This window comes from Siniperca chuatsi, linkage group LG13, assembly GCF_020085105.1.
Source record: "Siniperca chuatsi isolate FFG_IHB_CAS linkage group LG13, ASM2008510v1, whole genome shotgun sequence".
In the NCBI taxonomy this organism is placed as follows: Eukaryota; Metazoa; Chordata; class Actinopteri; order Centrarchiformes; family Sinipercidae; genus Siniperca; species Siniperca chuatsi.
The window spans coordinates 5607134-5622849 of NC_058054.1; the positions used below are offsets into that span (position 1 = coordinate 5607134).

The following is a 15716-nucleotide window of genomic DNA, read 5'->3' on the forward strand; positions in this document are numbered from 1 at the left end:
CTGAATCTGCTGCCAAATAACTTTCACAGAGGACAAAGAAGGCAGTTGACACCAAACACTCCTTTTATCTTTTAATGTCAGGAGGAGTAAACATTTTACATGAAGTCATCATTTATATTTTAGTTGATTCACTTTCCACTTACTATACAGTGAGTAAGAAGGTTCAGTGTTTTGTTCAAGGGCTCTTCAACAGGACACACTTACTGCATTTGCACTCGTGGTTTTTGAATAACCAAATTAAAGATTTTGTCATAAAGCTCAATCACAAAACTGTGAATTGTGTTGAGTTATAAAACATCCACAGTTTCAATTTGAAGGTGTTATAACAACATCAGGGAAGGTATCCTTGAATTAATAAGTTAACGCCGGCCTATTAGCCAGCATTTGCCGCTACTAGCATAACACACCCGAATCTCTGACCAAACTGTCGGTGGCTGAGTTGCATCATGGGTAATGTACGCACCAGGTTTTGACAAGGAAGAAAAATGTCAAGACAATTGATCGATTCATTTTAATCTCTTTTTTTTTTTACTGTCCATCATGAGTCCGACAATTTACAGTTAAGTTTACTGTTACAGGAGATGAATGCTAAATCCGTGGCGCACATTGCATAACGTTTGCCTTACTGTGGTTATAATGAAAGTATTAGTGAGAATTTAAAAGCACTGAATGTCCTTTGACTTTGGGGTTACAGATCATCTCTTTCTAACCATCATCCGCCCATCCTGCTTCATCTTTATAAAAATACAGATGATAGGGGGAACCATGCTTTCAAACTCCCAATACCTTTCAAAGAGAGAAACTACTTAATTAAACTAAACGGCCCTCGTATGAAATGCAGCTTCCCATTCAACGGAGGGAAAAACCTTTTAGCCGAAGCCCTTCGAGGTTATTTATTTGATGGCCATCAGTATGCCTAAATAACGGCAAAATAATGCTAATTAGCCGTGTAGGAGGAATAGAATATCAAATATAACGTCTTTCATTTTTAATATCGGTTTGTATTTAGGTAAAGTTGTGGGAGGTTGTTGATTTGAAAAAAAATTACTTTCTGATGTTGAATAGAAAGATGACTTCTGGAGAATATTAATCTGAAACACCTTTCACCTTTTCTCAGAGAGATCAAAAGAATAATTTCATTTTTTCACAAATTTCTCTTCTTCAATTTTATATGAAAAGGAAAAGTTTTCCGCTGAATAGAAAATATCCTTTCACTTCTTCTCAGCAGCAGATCTTCTCTGATTGAACTGAGCTGCTCTTCTAAAGTGCCACCAGACTGTTTGAAGAAGCCCTTTAAATGAATCCAGCTCCCAGGAGACTTCACTGAAGCTCTGTGTGTTATTTATAGATAAATATCATACTGCTGCATCCATCATGACATCAGTCCTGTGTAGGAGGGAGTTACGGCTCTGTCTGTACACTATATACTGTATGTCAATCTTATCTCTGCTGGTTAGTCGGTTAGTGCTCTCTTTGACATATAGCTTCCCCCTTGACATAAACGTTTTTTGACCATTACACTTGCATTGTTGGCACACATTGTTTTGACTTTTTAAAGCTCTGTAAGTTATTTCATGTTGCTTTGAAACTCACTTATTTCCTATTACATTTTATCCGTAAGGGTAGACTAAATATTACTAAAACTTCTCAGTATAACACAATACCATTCAACAGCACCCTGAATGACCATAAAGTTGAATCATCTAAATCTAAAACAGTTTCAACAAAGACTTCATTACACTACACTATTTTTAGCTAGAGGTGTAGTTTACCTGTTCATACAAAACCAAAACTATGGCTAGACCACTTGAGGTAAGTGGGAAAATATGTTAAACCGACACTTAAAAATAACACAGCTCAGCCTCTGATGTACTCTGTCTCTGGTAAGATACATAAAGACATTATGTGACCTCATTCTGCTGAGAAAAAGACAGACAGAGAGAGGACGACAGGAGACAATGAGTAACAGTGTTTGTATCCACATTGGTTGCTTTCCATCTGTTCCAAGACCGGCTGGCACCTCCAGGAGGTTTGACACAAACACAGACACACACACACACACACACACACACGAACACACAATTTTCCATCAGTGATGTTTGCAAAGCTTGGGGGGTATGTGTATGTTGTGTTTTTATCTGTCTTTTTATTCATAAATACATGTTACACTGTCACATGCATTTACAAGTGTTTACTTATGTTAATGTATGTGACAGTGTTTGAGTGTGTGTTTGCCAAAAACCCAGGCAGGAGTATTGAGGAGAAAACAGATTACTGTACAGAATCTGCAGCCTTCCTTTTATTTAGATAAAAGCCCCTGACTCAGCCACCTGTCAGCCTGCTTTAGTGTGATTTTCTACCTCCATTTATCTCTATACTGCTTTAATGTAAGAGTAAGCTGGAGCCTTGCAGATAAAGCACTTAGCTTTCACTTTAAATTCACATTACCACACTGCTTGGTTCTTTTATTTTATATATTTAGTGTTTGTGTGACTGTGGCAGGGTGTCAGGGCTCTGAGTGTTGATGTACAGTAATCAAACTCAGTCTGGCAGTTATCTGATCTCTTTTACATATATGAACAGGTTTCAGTGGCATCTTTCTGACTGTTGATGAGTTTCATAGTTGTTTCAGTCAGTTCAGTCTATCTGTTTTGCCTAAATAAGTAGTCTATAGTACTGACATATAGTACTGACAAGAGCAATGAAAGTACAATAGACTTAACAGAGTCCATGTTAGTATATAAACACAAGTAACAAGGACCAGTTATACGTTTGTACATACTCAAACTGTGGATTTAAGTTTATCTAAATGTGAACACTTGAGTCCTTAAGGGAGTGATACAGCAAGAATAAAAAATACAACTTCTTTCTGTTGCTGCTACAGTACTCACACATTAAGGAGCACAATTTCAAACCAGTGTAATTAACTTTGAGTATCTTATAGTAACAACACGTGTAATTACATAAGGTACATATTGGGCCTTAAACAGCGCTCCTGTAGTCACATTTAGTAGCAAGTGTCAATGAGAAATAGACTCAAAACATCACCAGGATGGCCGAGTAGTTAAGGCGTTGCACTCAAGATGCAATGGACATAAGTCCTCGTGGGTTCAAATCCCACTCCTGGTATTATGCGTTTTTTTTCCTGCCATGTAGGGGAAGAAAAGCATGGTCACAAATGACCACAATCATGCAAAATGTCTTGTTTAAAAGGCAGCATTCCCTGACAGGAGGTGTTCATTTGCAATTACTTTCTTCCACGCTCTATAAGTGACCATTGCTTGAAATGTTTGATCTATCAAACTCAGGCTTTTGTGGGTTTTGAGTCATTAATCATTAGACACAAAGTGAGATGATTATGTGTCCTTGTTGATTCTAACCTCACCTCTTGTGCAGCACTAGTGTGTGGATAACTCCAGGATGTTTGCATTTACAAATCGACCCTGTGAGGTCAGATTCTTTATCTTTTCCACTGGGCACACTAATACAGATGTAACACCGTGCTCTGAGGTAAGAGTATAGAACTTGTATTTGTAACTCCATTTTCCTTTAAACTTACCCCATGGAGCCCAAATTTAATCTACGGAGTTACAGTGAGGGAAAGTATAGTGGGAGCCATAATTTTTCTCTTTTTCTTTTCCAGTGAGCAGGCAGATCTGTGCAGGAACTGAATTCTGCTGAATAATAATATAATAAATATATGAACAGGAAGATATTTAATTAAACCCACTGGAGCAGATTCTCCTTCTCTGGTGAGGATGTGGCTGGTGTGTGTAGCTGTATTCATATGTATATATAGGTATGTATTTGAGTGTGTGTCTGCTGTTTGTTGCCTAGAGGAGAGTTTATAATTGTTATAATTGTTCTTTTAATTGTACTGTGTTTTCAGTGTGACACTGAGACAGCAGGCAATTGGTTATGCTTCACATGACTTGCTCTCATGATCTGAAATAACTACAAATGACTCTTGCAGAGTTGAAAATGGAAATGATGACATAAAATAATGATGAACTCTTGCTCCTCTCTTGTTCTTCATGTCTTCCTGCATTTCTCTATCATATGTGGAGGTGAAAATGTTTTATAATAACGTCTTCTGTTTTTAGCCATGCTAGCAATATGGCTCTAGAGGTGGCAATGGCTGTCTATGGTATCTCTCCCTTCTCTCTGCAGCTAGAGTAAGAATAAAACCAAAATGAAAACACCTCACATCATTAACAGAGAATGGAAAGTAATAAATTTGAAGATTGCAATTAGAATTAGAACAGCGATTAGAACAGCAATTACATTTCACTTCCACAAAAGTTGTGTCTCAAATAAAGCTGGATGACAAAGCACGACTCCAACTACTGGTCTCTCTGTATCCAGCCCACCAATGTATTATTCATTAGCAAAGAAGCTTCTTTTAACTGCAGTTTTGCTCCTAACTTGAAACTTTGTAGTGTAATAATTTGGTTTTCAAATCTCTGATGCCATCATGTGTTCTATATCAATAATAGGTATTGACATAACATTCTCATTGTAAAGTGCACCACGATATCTGACTGTTTCAAGTGCAAAGGAATATGGGTTGTTAGGGGGCTAATCATTTATACTTTTTTGCTTGGCTCCAAGCACAGAAAAAAATATTTTAATTCGTATCTTCATAGAACAGAATGTTTTAATGCATCAGCCTAGTTTGGAACAAGGAGGGTGTTGCATTCAAGGTGCAATAACAAAAGTCTCCTTATGAATCTTGCAAATCTTGTACATACTGAAATTGAATGACAGAAATAACCAAGATGGCTGAATGGTTACGGCGTTGCAGTCAAGATGCAATGGATGCATGTCCTCCTCTAAAATCCTTCAGTTGACAAAGCCATTGATTGAGCAAGTGTACAATACTGGGTTATTATAACCAGCACCAGGGCATGCACCATGGGCATGTGCTTACATGGATTCAATCCCACTCCTGGTATGGTAACTGAGCACAAGAGGTGTTCGCTACAAGAGTTAATTCCTCATAAGAATATTTGTTTTTGGGTTTTTTTTTTTGCAAAAGCTTAGTGTTTGATATTGCAAGATGAGGATATTCAAGTGCACACAGAGTGAGATTATATTGCATCCTACTTCACTTCTTACTTCACAACCAAACACGTATTTAAAATGCATGGCCTTTTGTGGTCAGAATTTTAACAGACTGACCTTTTACACAAAGCCTTCATATTGATGATTAGTTGAGCCGTTTGGATTCTTATCAAATCAACATGCTGTTTATTTCAAAGCTCTTACATGGTTGGAACAGATAACAGTACACCATGAACACGCGTCCACGTACAATAGACAATAGACCTCCACATGTATCAGGATGGCCGAGTGGTTAAGGCGTTGGACTTAAGATCCAATGGGTATATACCCACGTGGGTTCGAGCCCCACTCCTGGTAGATATATGCAATTTCATGTATTTAGTTGAGTGTGTCATTGATACAACCTTCTAGGACTGATGTGCGAGGTCACACAAAGTGATAAAATGAGTAATTCAACATGCTGTTTATCGCTTAAAACTAGGAATGGGATTTGAACCACTCCTGGTAGTAGATCTTTTTTGTAAGAATTGTTTCCCCACATCCTTCAATTGCTTTTCGCAGATTAATTGTGCTACAAGACTAGCATCAGTACCAGGATGGCCGAGAGGTTAAGGCGTTGGACTTAAGATCCAATGGGTATATACCCACGTGGGTTCGAGCCCCACTCCTGGTAGATATATGCACTTTCATCTGCATATATCTCTGACACTGATTTCAAGCTTAAGATGTTCATGTTGTGTGAGGTCACACAAAGTGATAAGATGAGTAATTCAACATGCACCCTATCACTAAAAACTATAGCTTTTTAATGCTCCTGATTATCTTGTTTTAACTCAAAAACAGTAGAGTAACCAGGATGGATAAGGTGTGGACCCAAAATGCAATGGACACATGTCTTTGTTTTTGAACAGGAGTGGTTCAAATCCCACTCCTGGTAGTAGATCTTATTTGTAAGAATTATATGTTTTCCCAAGTCCTTCACTTGCTCTTCGCAGATTAATTGTGCTATTTGATTAGCATCAGGACCAGGATGGCCGAGTGGTTAAGGCGTTGGACTTAAGATCCAATGGGTATATACTCACGTGGGTTCGAGCCCCACTCCTGGTAAACATCAGTACTTTTCTGATTGTGTCTTTGACATAACTTCCTAAGACTGATAACAACCTTTCAAGCTTAACTGTGGCAACTTGGGTGCCATCAGACAAACATCCAAAAATGGGCCTACTAAAGTGGTCAACAAACATTAAAAGTGAAAAACTAAATATATGTTATACTACACTAACGCTGTAGTGTTTGTATTCTATATTGCTTTCACCCTGACACACCCACCATCAAGAATCAACGCATCTCAAAAAACTGTTGCAAAGCACAGCCCCTCGTTTGGGAGGAACATCATTAACCAGAAAAACAATGTACAAAACACTCTCTGGTATCCCACAACCATATTCCCTGAAGGACCAAACACCTGGTACATTTTATAGTTGAAAATGCACATGACTGTGTATCTAAGGAATACAGTGGCAAGTGTATCTGCATTGGTGCCTCAGTGTCTCAGTAATGGCAGAGAGGGTAAAATGATGGTTCAGTGGTAGACCAGTGAGATGGCTTTTAGTGGTTCTGACCTGTCAATGATGCCACACATGTCGATCTGCAGGTGGCTGTAATTTCCCAGCAGTCTTTGCTGCACCATAATCAGGTCCACTGGCTGGTTCTCCACGCTGAGGAGACGCATGCAGCCCTGAAAGATGTTGAAGGGATTTTTACATTCCTGACTGTCCTCTTCAGCAGGACAACCTGGATGGGAAAGTAAAGAAAACAGTTAGCCAATAGGTAAAGCCAATAGAAAAACAGTGTAGAGAGTGACATGACAGCAGAGAGTGGTAACCAACTACATTGGTTACCCATACAATACAGAATTCAATACAAAGCACTGTTGCACGTTTTTAAGTCTCTGCATGGTCTAGCCCCTGAGTATGTTACTGATTTAATCAGCCGCTGTCAATCCAGCAGATCTCTGCGCTCAAATGATCAGTTGCTTCTTGTGGTCCCACGTTTGCGTCTAAAATGTAAAGGTGATCGGGCGTTTTCTGTTGCAGCTCCTAGGCTATGGAATGACCTTCCTCTGTCTCTAAAAACTTGTCCTTCATTGGGTGTTTTTCAGAGTGCGCTTAAAACTTATTTGTTTTCTTTAGCTTTTGACAATGCTTTGTAGGTGTGTTTGTCATTTGTTTGTTTTCTGTTTTTTCTGTTTCTTTTTTATATTTTGTGTACAGCACTTTGGTTCCACTTGTGGTGTTGAAAGTGCTTTATAAATAAAGTTGAGTTGAGTTGAGAGTGTACAATATTATATAGGGATTAAAACCTATTGTGATTTACTAAAGAGAAATATTACGTGAAACTGTGGTAAATGTGTTCTACCACACAGAGAGTTGAGCTGTGATTTGTGGTGGGTTGTGTATTTTCAAGTGGCTGGAATAATGCAAATATAAGCCAAGCGTTGATCCAAGGAAGATGAGTTTTTTTGAAGTTTTTTTTTGTAGTTTTTTCACTTGTCTTCTTTGAAAAAGGAGACAAGTGAGTGTGCACATGTGTAAATGTGTGAGTGTGTATGTGCGAGATGATAAACAGCCCAAGGCAATCAAACAACATGCCTGGACTGCAATATTGCTGAGCAAAGAGAGGACGAAACAGAAGAGATTTAAGAAAAACAGAAAATGAGGAAGCCAGTGGAGAATGAAACAGAAGGAGAAGGGGAGAAAAAGACTGGAGAAGGGTGAAAGGACAGAAAACAGGAAGAAAAAGAGGAGAGAGAAAGGAAGGGAGGGCATCATGATAGAAGGACAGAGTAAAGACAGAAGGAGGAGAGGAGAAAAAAGAGAGGGAAAGATAAAGCAGACTTATAACTTTCATTATAAAATAGCCACAAGCTAAATGTGGCTCAGTGCACACACAACTGTAGAGGTGAGTATTGACGACACCAACTGTACTGTACAATATAAAAAAATATTTTAAATATTAATACACATCTTTCAGGGCAAATATGACTCTCAAGTAATAAAAGAATAAAAGTATAAAACCATAGTGAAACAGAAACAGACGTCAGTCTAGATGATTATTATTTACTGTATTTACTGCAACTATAGTATTAAGTTTAAAGGTGTAGTCAGGTGTAGTCAGAAAAGGTGGTTGCTTCTTTGTATATGAAAATACATCATTTTAACTAAATTTAGTGTTAAAAAAGTAATTCAAAAAATAAATGAACATAAAACATTCAGGTGGGTTGCATTTACTGACAGTGTGGGCCTTGGCAGACATCAGGATCAAAAGAAAAAGGGAATGAATTTAAATCCAGACATAAAAAGGTAGGAATTGAGTAATTCATAAATGAGGAAAATGAAATTAATCATTTAGGTAAATATGCCTAAAAATGAGAAAAATTAAATTTAAATTAGGAATATAGCTACCAAAGACCACAGACCAAATGGTAGCTGAACTAGAACCGTAATTATGTGTAGCAAAACTACTGACTTGAATACTGATTTATGCTCTACCCAGATTTTCTACTGTTTAAATGTCCAGTGAATATTAATTCATAATATTATCGAGGCATGTCCAGTATAATGATGTTTAAGATTTGCCTGCTTGCTTTTCACTTTAGTGTACTGTAACAGCCCAGTGATTGGCACCTTCTCCAGCTTGATAACAGACTTTGAGATTATATGTTTCACTCTTACCACCAAAGAAGAGTTGACCTCCTACGGTAACGGAGGAGCTGGCATGAGCGATGACTCCTTCTTCTTTATCTACTGCAATGGTCAGACGGCCTCGTCTGGAGCTCAGCTCCACTGAATGCCACTGACCATCATTCAGAGCAGAACCTAGGAAAACATTTAATAATGATCATGATGGAATTTCATTTATGTAGCATTTTAAAAACATCATTACAAAGTTTACAAAAATTATTAAACATTAAACATAAATAAATTAGGGGTGAGGGGTGAAAAGTGAGTGGGTTAAGGGTTACATTAAAGATTAGAGACTAGAAGTTATAAAGTTATACGTAAGTAGGCTAAGCTATACCTTTTAGGCATTGGTAACAAGAGGTAAGGAGTTACAAATTTTCTAGGCTGTTAGACTGACCTGCACTGAGCTCCAGCAGCGCCCTGCCAGCTTTATGGATCTGTAGCCGGAGTCTGGCCTCACTCAGGTGCAGCCAGACCACGCCCCCTTCCTGAGGGAGGTCAAAGGTGAGCAGAAGCCCCGCCTCGTTCCACGTCCTGAACTGGAACCCCACAGACACGCCCCCCGAGGAGGACGCTATCGTCCCCGGCAACTGGAGGAAGCTCTGGGGGCCAGGGAACGTCACGGCGACGGAAACTGGCTCAGCACAAGAAAAGGTCACATTGCCCTGAGATAGAAACATGCAGAGTGGAGAGAGAGGAGGTGGGACAGAAAAAATGATTACTAGAGAGATAAACCAACATAAAACATGAATATTAATCAGTTGCAGAGGGTGCGTCGATGTGACCTCACGTCACAATGAGCTCATCAGCAAGTGTCCTTGAGAATAAAAGCCATGAATGCAAACTGAAAATACCAATGTCACCCAGCTTAGAGGTGTGGAGGGAGGCGGGTATGTATGTGAACAGTACTACATAGACATCTCTGTTACAGTCCATTGTTTTGAGTAGTGGTAATGACACCAGGTCCATTGCTAAGGCTGCAGCAGTAATATATTACAGTTCCGACTCTCTGCTGGGAATATCAGTCTGCTATCTTTATAATGCTCCGGAAACACAGATGACATCTAAAAGCCCTTTGTGGTGCAGTTAAAGTGATATATGAAAGTACAGTGTGGAGGATGCAGCACTACTGCAAAATATAAAGTAAAAAGTGAGCTATAAAATCCCCCAAAAGCCATTCATTAACACACAGACACACCCCAAATCCCCCTCACACACCTACACACACATACATCATTGAAGGCTCTACTTCTTTTTGCCTTTAAGAATGGCCAAAAGTGCTCTCTATATTAAAAAGGACTATAACTAATAGCCTCTATTAGATCTTCTGCCATGCATGTGAACCTTTTTAACCAAGAATTTTTGCTTCTTTGCTCTCTGGTCCTTTTATGTAATGAGAGACCATTTGTTAGAAATGGTTCAGAGTTGCTCTCCACTGAGTTTGGCCCACTTATTGTCATTGCAGAAACATCTAAAGGTCCTAATGAAAAAGACGAGGAAGCGTTACTAGAAGTATAACCATCGTCTACTCTCCTCTCATCACTCACTGTCCTCATTAGGTGCTCGTTAGCTTTGTTAACCAGCTAGCAGCTCATTAGCAGTAGCAACAGCATCCAGATGATTTCCCAGTGGTGCTCTAAGCATGTCAACATGTATGAACACACCTGCATGTAGACATACACAACCTCATATACTCTACACGTTGACCTGTGGTATTCATGCACGTGAAGGATTGGTTAGCATTTGAGAAGCTTCAGTGGAATCTTAGCTTGTGTGTCCTCATGGTTAGCACATCTTGTAATGAGCAAGTCACAAATAACACCAAACAGAATGTTTTATCAGCTTTTGGCGAGCCAAAAAGAATTTTGCGGCCAAATTTAGCCTGCAGATTTTATTTTAGGTGGCGCAGCTCCAGCTGTTGATGCTGTATTCACTCTCAGATATAAAAGCTCAGAGCCCAGAGAGTTTGAGGAACTGAACATCAAAGCTCTTTGCTTTCCCCATATTATTTACGTGCTCTGTCCAGGGGTGCCCCCAAGGTGAGGTCATGGAGGTCATGGGCCAGTGATTGTATCAGCCCCCCCCACACACATACACACACACACTGAAGTATGGGTACTACAGTATATCCAGGCTGGGTGACTACTGCTGCACCCATTATAATTTTTTGTAGATAAACAAAATGCCTAAAATGTAAGATAAAGGGCAATACATTAATATAGAAGGATCACTGCACTAGGCTTTCAGTCATGTTAAAGCATTAAAGCACATTTATTTATTTTTTGGCCACTTGGGAGCCGAATAACTCAAGCTAACAGACAGCTCTGACATACTATCATCATCACAAATTGTTGGGGCTAATGTGTCAGCAAACCTTTTTACAAACCAGCAAGCACAGAGCAACATTAGCATTAATTTGGTATTGTGTATTGGTCACCTGAATAAGTCCAATATTCACTCTTATTTTACCTCTGGTTTGGTCTCCAACTACTTCTCATGGGAAATATCTGACTCTTTAGCTCTTAGATGTTCCATTCTCTTCACTAGCTAGATGCTAACATGGTCTGTGTGCTATATAGTGCTGGGCAGCTAGTGTAAAGTTAGTTTATTAGAGCTTTCGAATTGGTGACGTCCCAAATCTAGCTTGCCTGGAGTACGTTTAAATCTCAGATTTTAGGAAAGTGTACAGACATCTCCCCCTTCAGCAGAGGAATGTGAAAACACCTCTCTAGTGACAAACTTTGCACAGATACAAGTCAGTAAAGTCAAGGTCTGACATTTTAGGGGACATAAACATAAGAAAAACACATTTTTAAGAAAAATGTATCAAGTTTGTGTGTGTAGCTACCAGCGAGCTAACTTTACAACACGGTTAACTCTTGAAAAGCTTGACTACCGTATACACATTTACATTTGAAAAAGCCTGCTCTCTTCAATCTGTCAGGACAAAGTCAGTAAGGTGGTACTGGTTGTGTTCAGCCACTTACCATCACCGGTAAGTACCTTGCTTGACCAGTTAAACATTAAAGTAGCTGGGTGTTCATGGCAAATTGTACTTACCACTACAGTGACTTGGTGGTCATTGTGTTTAGCCAATTCTATCAGGTTGAAGCCATTGTACAGCAGGTTTTCCAGGCAGCCATGAAAGTTCCTCTTGTCCTGGACTGCCCCTACACTCAGCTGTGTGGGGACAGAAACGCACAATGTGTGTAAATGTATATGCATATGTGTTTCTATTTACAGTATGTTTATGTAGGCATGTTTCTGTGTCAGAGCGGTGTGTTCCCTCCCACCTGCTCGATGTCCCAGTGGCTGAACTCTGCAGGAATTTGAACCCTCTCGGTGTGTTTGTCCACTGTGAGGTTGAGGTGAGAGCTGCGTCGCTCCACTGCTAAATGGTGCCAATGCTGATCATCTAACAGGCTGCCAGAAGAAGTGAGACGCCGGGGTTCGGAGGATGAAGTCCTACCTGGAAGAGATGATGATGAGGAGAAGGAGGAGGAAAAGAAGGGTGGGGTGGATGGGAGGTAAGACGAGGAATGAAGGAAGAGGAGCAAGAGAAAAGAGTAGGTGAGGAGGAAGAGGGAGGTGACAGAAAATAAGGCAAAGGAGGAAGAGAGGATGAAAATTGGACAGAGGAAGCACATGAGAACGTTGAGGTGGTGAAGGTGGAAGTAAAAGAATAAGTAATAGGAAAAGAAGGGGAAGGAAAACAGCGAAGAAAAGGGAATATAGAGGAAAACAAGGATGAAAGTCAGGTGACAAGAAGTAAGAGGAAGGGAAGGAGAAAGGGCAGGAACAGGGAGGATGAAGAGGTGGATAGAGAAGGTGAGGAGGCGGAAAGGTGTCAAACAAAAGGAGGATGATGAGGGGGAGGAAGAAGAGAGGAGAGAAGAGAAGGTACAGATGTCAATGGATGAAAAAAAGCAAGCAGATGGAGGCATGAAAAAACAGGAAGGGGAGGCAGGAGAGAATAAAACAGAGACAAACAGACCGTTATTGAAGACCAGACAGACAGTCTTTCAATCAACACATCACCACTATTTAATTTAAAAGTCTTCTAAAAATCCACAATAAAAAAGAATAAAAAAACACTATGCATGAAACAAGACAAGATAAAAATAAAACTTCATCGGTTTACTTCAAGTTATTTGTCTTGTGAGTGTGTTTTTTCAGTATTATCAAATCTGTTATTCTGGTTATTCAATATGAAGGGTTGCTTCTATTAGGCATAACAGCAACAGCATCTATTTTCTTTATGTAATCTGTTTGGCTGTTTTCTCCCTTTCTATCTTCAGTTCTGATCTGACAGTCTGTTGTTTGTTATCTGACCTGTTTGTTTGTTGTCTTCTCATTATCTGACCTGCAAGTCTGCTTCTTTCTGACAATCTGACCTGGTGTCGAGGGAAGGCAAGCCCAGTGACAGCTACAACACCCCAGCCTCCATATTGTGTCTAAACTTCTCACTTTTCTCAATATCCCACAGAGAGGATCACACCGAGGTCACCCTCTCTCATCTCATTAGGAACTACAGGATATCTGCATACTTACACTGAGAACTGAAGCTAAATATGTGATAATGCCTAACTTGAAAAACTGCAGAGGAAACAATGCAAGACATCATTAATGATAGATGAGCACCAGCCGGTTCCAAATAAGTGGCTCCATCCCCCCAAAGTACTGGAAGAGAAACTTTGTATTCCTGCTGAGAGAAGGAACTGTAGAGAGAGCTGAATACAGTCATCCATTAAAAATGTATTAGATATTCTTTAGGGAGAGACAATTCCAACTTCAAAGAGAGAAACACAGACAGTTTGGAAGATGATGGACAAATTGATATTTCAGCCCATATTGTGAGGGGGTATATTTGACTGCAGCTTGGATGGGAAAAAACAACTTCATCCAGAGAGAGAAAGTTAGGGTGTGGACCTCATGAAACAGGAGAAGTCTGTCTCCTGTCAACACATTTATTGTGGTGAGTTAAGTGATTACAGTCTGGACAGGTGGAAAGAGACAGTGGAATCAATAGGAGAGGAACGATGGCAAGACTTTAAAACAAATCAGATGTCTTTAATGGCATTGATTAATGGAACAATTATTATGTTGTAGGAGGTAGAGAAGAGAGGATGATGAAGTATTTTATTGGATGGATGATTTGATTACTGTGTGAATGACTGGAAAGAGAAAACATGAATCAATATGAGAGACCAGAGGGCAAACAAATACAAAATCACTCTACTGATATTAATATAATGTATAGAACCATCTCTATCCTTCTCTTCATCTATATGTCTCTATTTTCTTTGTAGTTCTGTCTCTTTTTGGCAGTTAAATCATCGTCAGAAGGGGAAGAAACGTCTTCAGTGGAAGGACTTTGGAGATTGTCAGACCTTTTCTTCATTACTGTCCTTTGTTAGATGTAGTTAGTTAATGTGTGAGTGGGTTAGTTAGTTAGTTAGTTAGTTAGTTAGTTAGTTAGTTAGCTAATTTTATTTTCATGTCATGCCAAACATTTAGCATCCCACATGGGATTACAAGACAATGCTGTATGTCATCAACAACACAGCTTCCAGTAATATATGCAAAACCAAAAGACTCCAAGTCAACCAACCAACTCCAAAACGACATCTGTCTCAAGCAAATTCATCCCATGCTTTGCTAGACAACAATGAGAGAAAGAAGTGTCACTGTACGCTGTCAGTTACCCTTTTCTGATATTAGCGTTCTTTATCACGACCAGGACCTGTTTCTAATGAATAAAAATTGAGTTAATTTGAACTATAGCTCATGTGTCCATGAGCAAGACACTAAACTGTTGGTAGAGCTGAATAGTGGCCAGCAGACACAGACTATGGTTGTATTGGTTTGGTTGTGCAGGCAGGCAGGTGGCAGGCAAGCAAACATGTTCAGAAAAAGCGTTGGATAAAGTTTAAAAACTAGCTTTAATTGCTAACGACTGCAGCATTTTCCCCTCATGTCAACGGGGATCAGACTGGATGTGCTTGTCTCAACATAGTCTGTGTTGAACTCTGTATTACTTTATCATTCTACACATGTCCTCAAGACAGTATCACCTCATTGTGTCATTGTCTCATCTTGTCTGCTCTTCTATTACGGTTGCTCAAAATCTGATTATGAAGGAAGACACTGACAGCTCTTATCAGAAAACAGGCTGGTATAACTATTTCAGCCATAAAGCACTATGTCTGTCACATAATCAGCCAAAATAAAAGTAAAGTAACTGATAGTATGAGGAGCACAGGGAGATACTGACTTGGATAATGTAAACTAGCGTCACATACAAGTGTTAATTCCACTAAAAGTACCTGCTTATTGTTCTACTATCAAGCCAAAAAAGTCACAGGGAAGTCACAACCTGCTTCAGCTAAATAGTAACAGCTGCCAAGTATCTGGTTTCTCTGCTTTCCCTGAGCTGATGCTATTTTTCCAGAAATTCTGACCCAGCATTTTTTAAATCAGTATTTTAAATTGGTACTTCAAATGACTTAAATTGTACTTTTATTGTGTGGGGTGATTTGATATGTGGTGCAGGATTTCCTGACAGGTTTATCTACCAACACAGTGTCCACTGATTATTATCCTGCAGTGTAGCAAAGGAGGTGACTGGGACTTATAAAATGTGTACTACTTTGTGGCTACGAGGTAACCATTGTTTCACCATGTGGAATGTAAATAATCAGCAAACATAATTTTCTTGAAGCATTGAAACTTTCCATGCAGGTAATTTCTTTGAGATTATGATTCAAGCATCAATACAAAGCTTTATCTGCTCCAGTATCAAGTCTAACATCACTACTTGATGTTCGGAAATATGTTAAACAAAAGTTATGGTGTACAAATGACAAAATGAGAAACACTGACAAAATTTACAACTCAAAAAGCTGAGCA

General features: G+C 39.3%; 1 protein-coding gene and 4 non-coding genes across 7 annotated transcripts in view; 4 read left to right on the plus strand and 1 right to left on the minus strand.

Moving 5' to 3' along the window:
• LOC122887348 (contactin-associated protein-like 4) overlaps positions 1–15716 on the minus strand; it is a 149467-nt gene that overhangs the window by 77923 nt on the left and 55828 nt on the right. For all 3 annotated transcript variants that reach the window (XR_006380517.1, XR_006380516.1, XM_044220446.1), the window contains exons 7-11: positions 12101–12276; positions 11868–11987; positions 9205–9472; positions 8799–8942; positions 6687–6858 (exon numbers count right to left, since the gene is read on the minus strand). Coding sequence is in view for 1 of the 3 variants with exons in the window: in XM_044220446.1 (XP_044076381.1) it covers positions 6687–6858; positions 8799–8942; positions 9205–9472; positions 11868–11987; positions 12101–12276 (880 nt within the window). In the remaining 2 variants the exon portion in view is untranslated. The remainder of the gene's footprint in view (positions 1–6686; positions 6859–8798; positions 8943–9204; positions 9473–11867; positions 11988–12100; positions 12277–15716) is intronic.
• On the plus strand, positions 3047–3129 carry trnal-caa. Its single transcript has one exon. It is a non-coding gene; the product is annotated as a tRNA-Leu (tRNA).
• Positions 5339–5421, plus strand: trnal-uaa. Its single transcript has one exon. It is a non-coding gene; the product is annotated as a tRNA-Leu (tRNA).
• Positions 5655–5737, plus strand: trnal-uaa. The gene has a single exon. It is a non-coding gene; the product is annotated as a tRNA-Leu (tRNA).
• On the plus strand, positions 6089–6171 carry trnal-uaa. The gene has a single exon. It is a non-coding gene; the product is annotated as a tRNA-Leu (tRNA).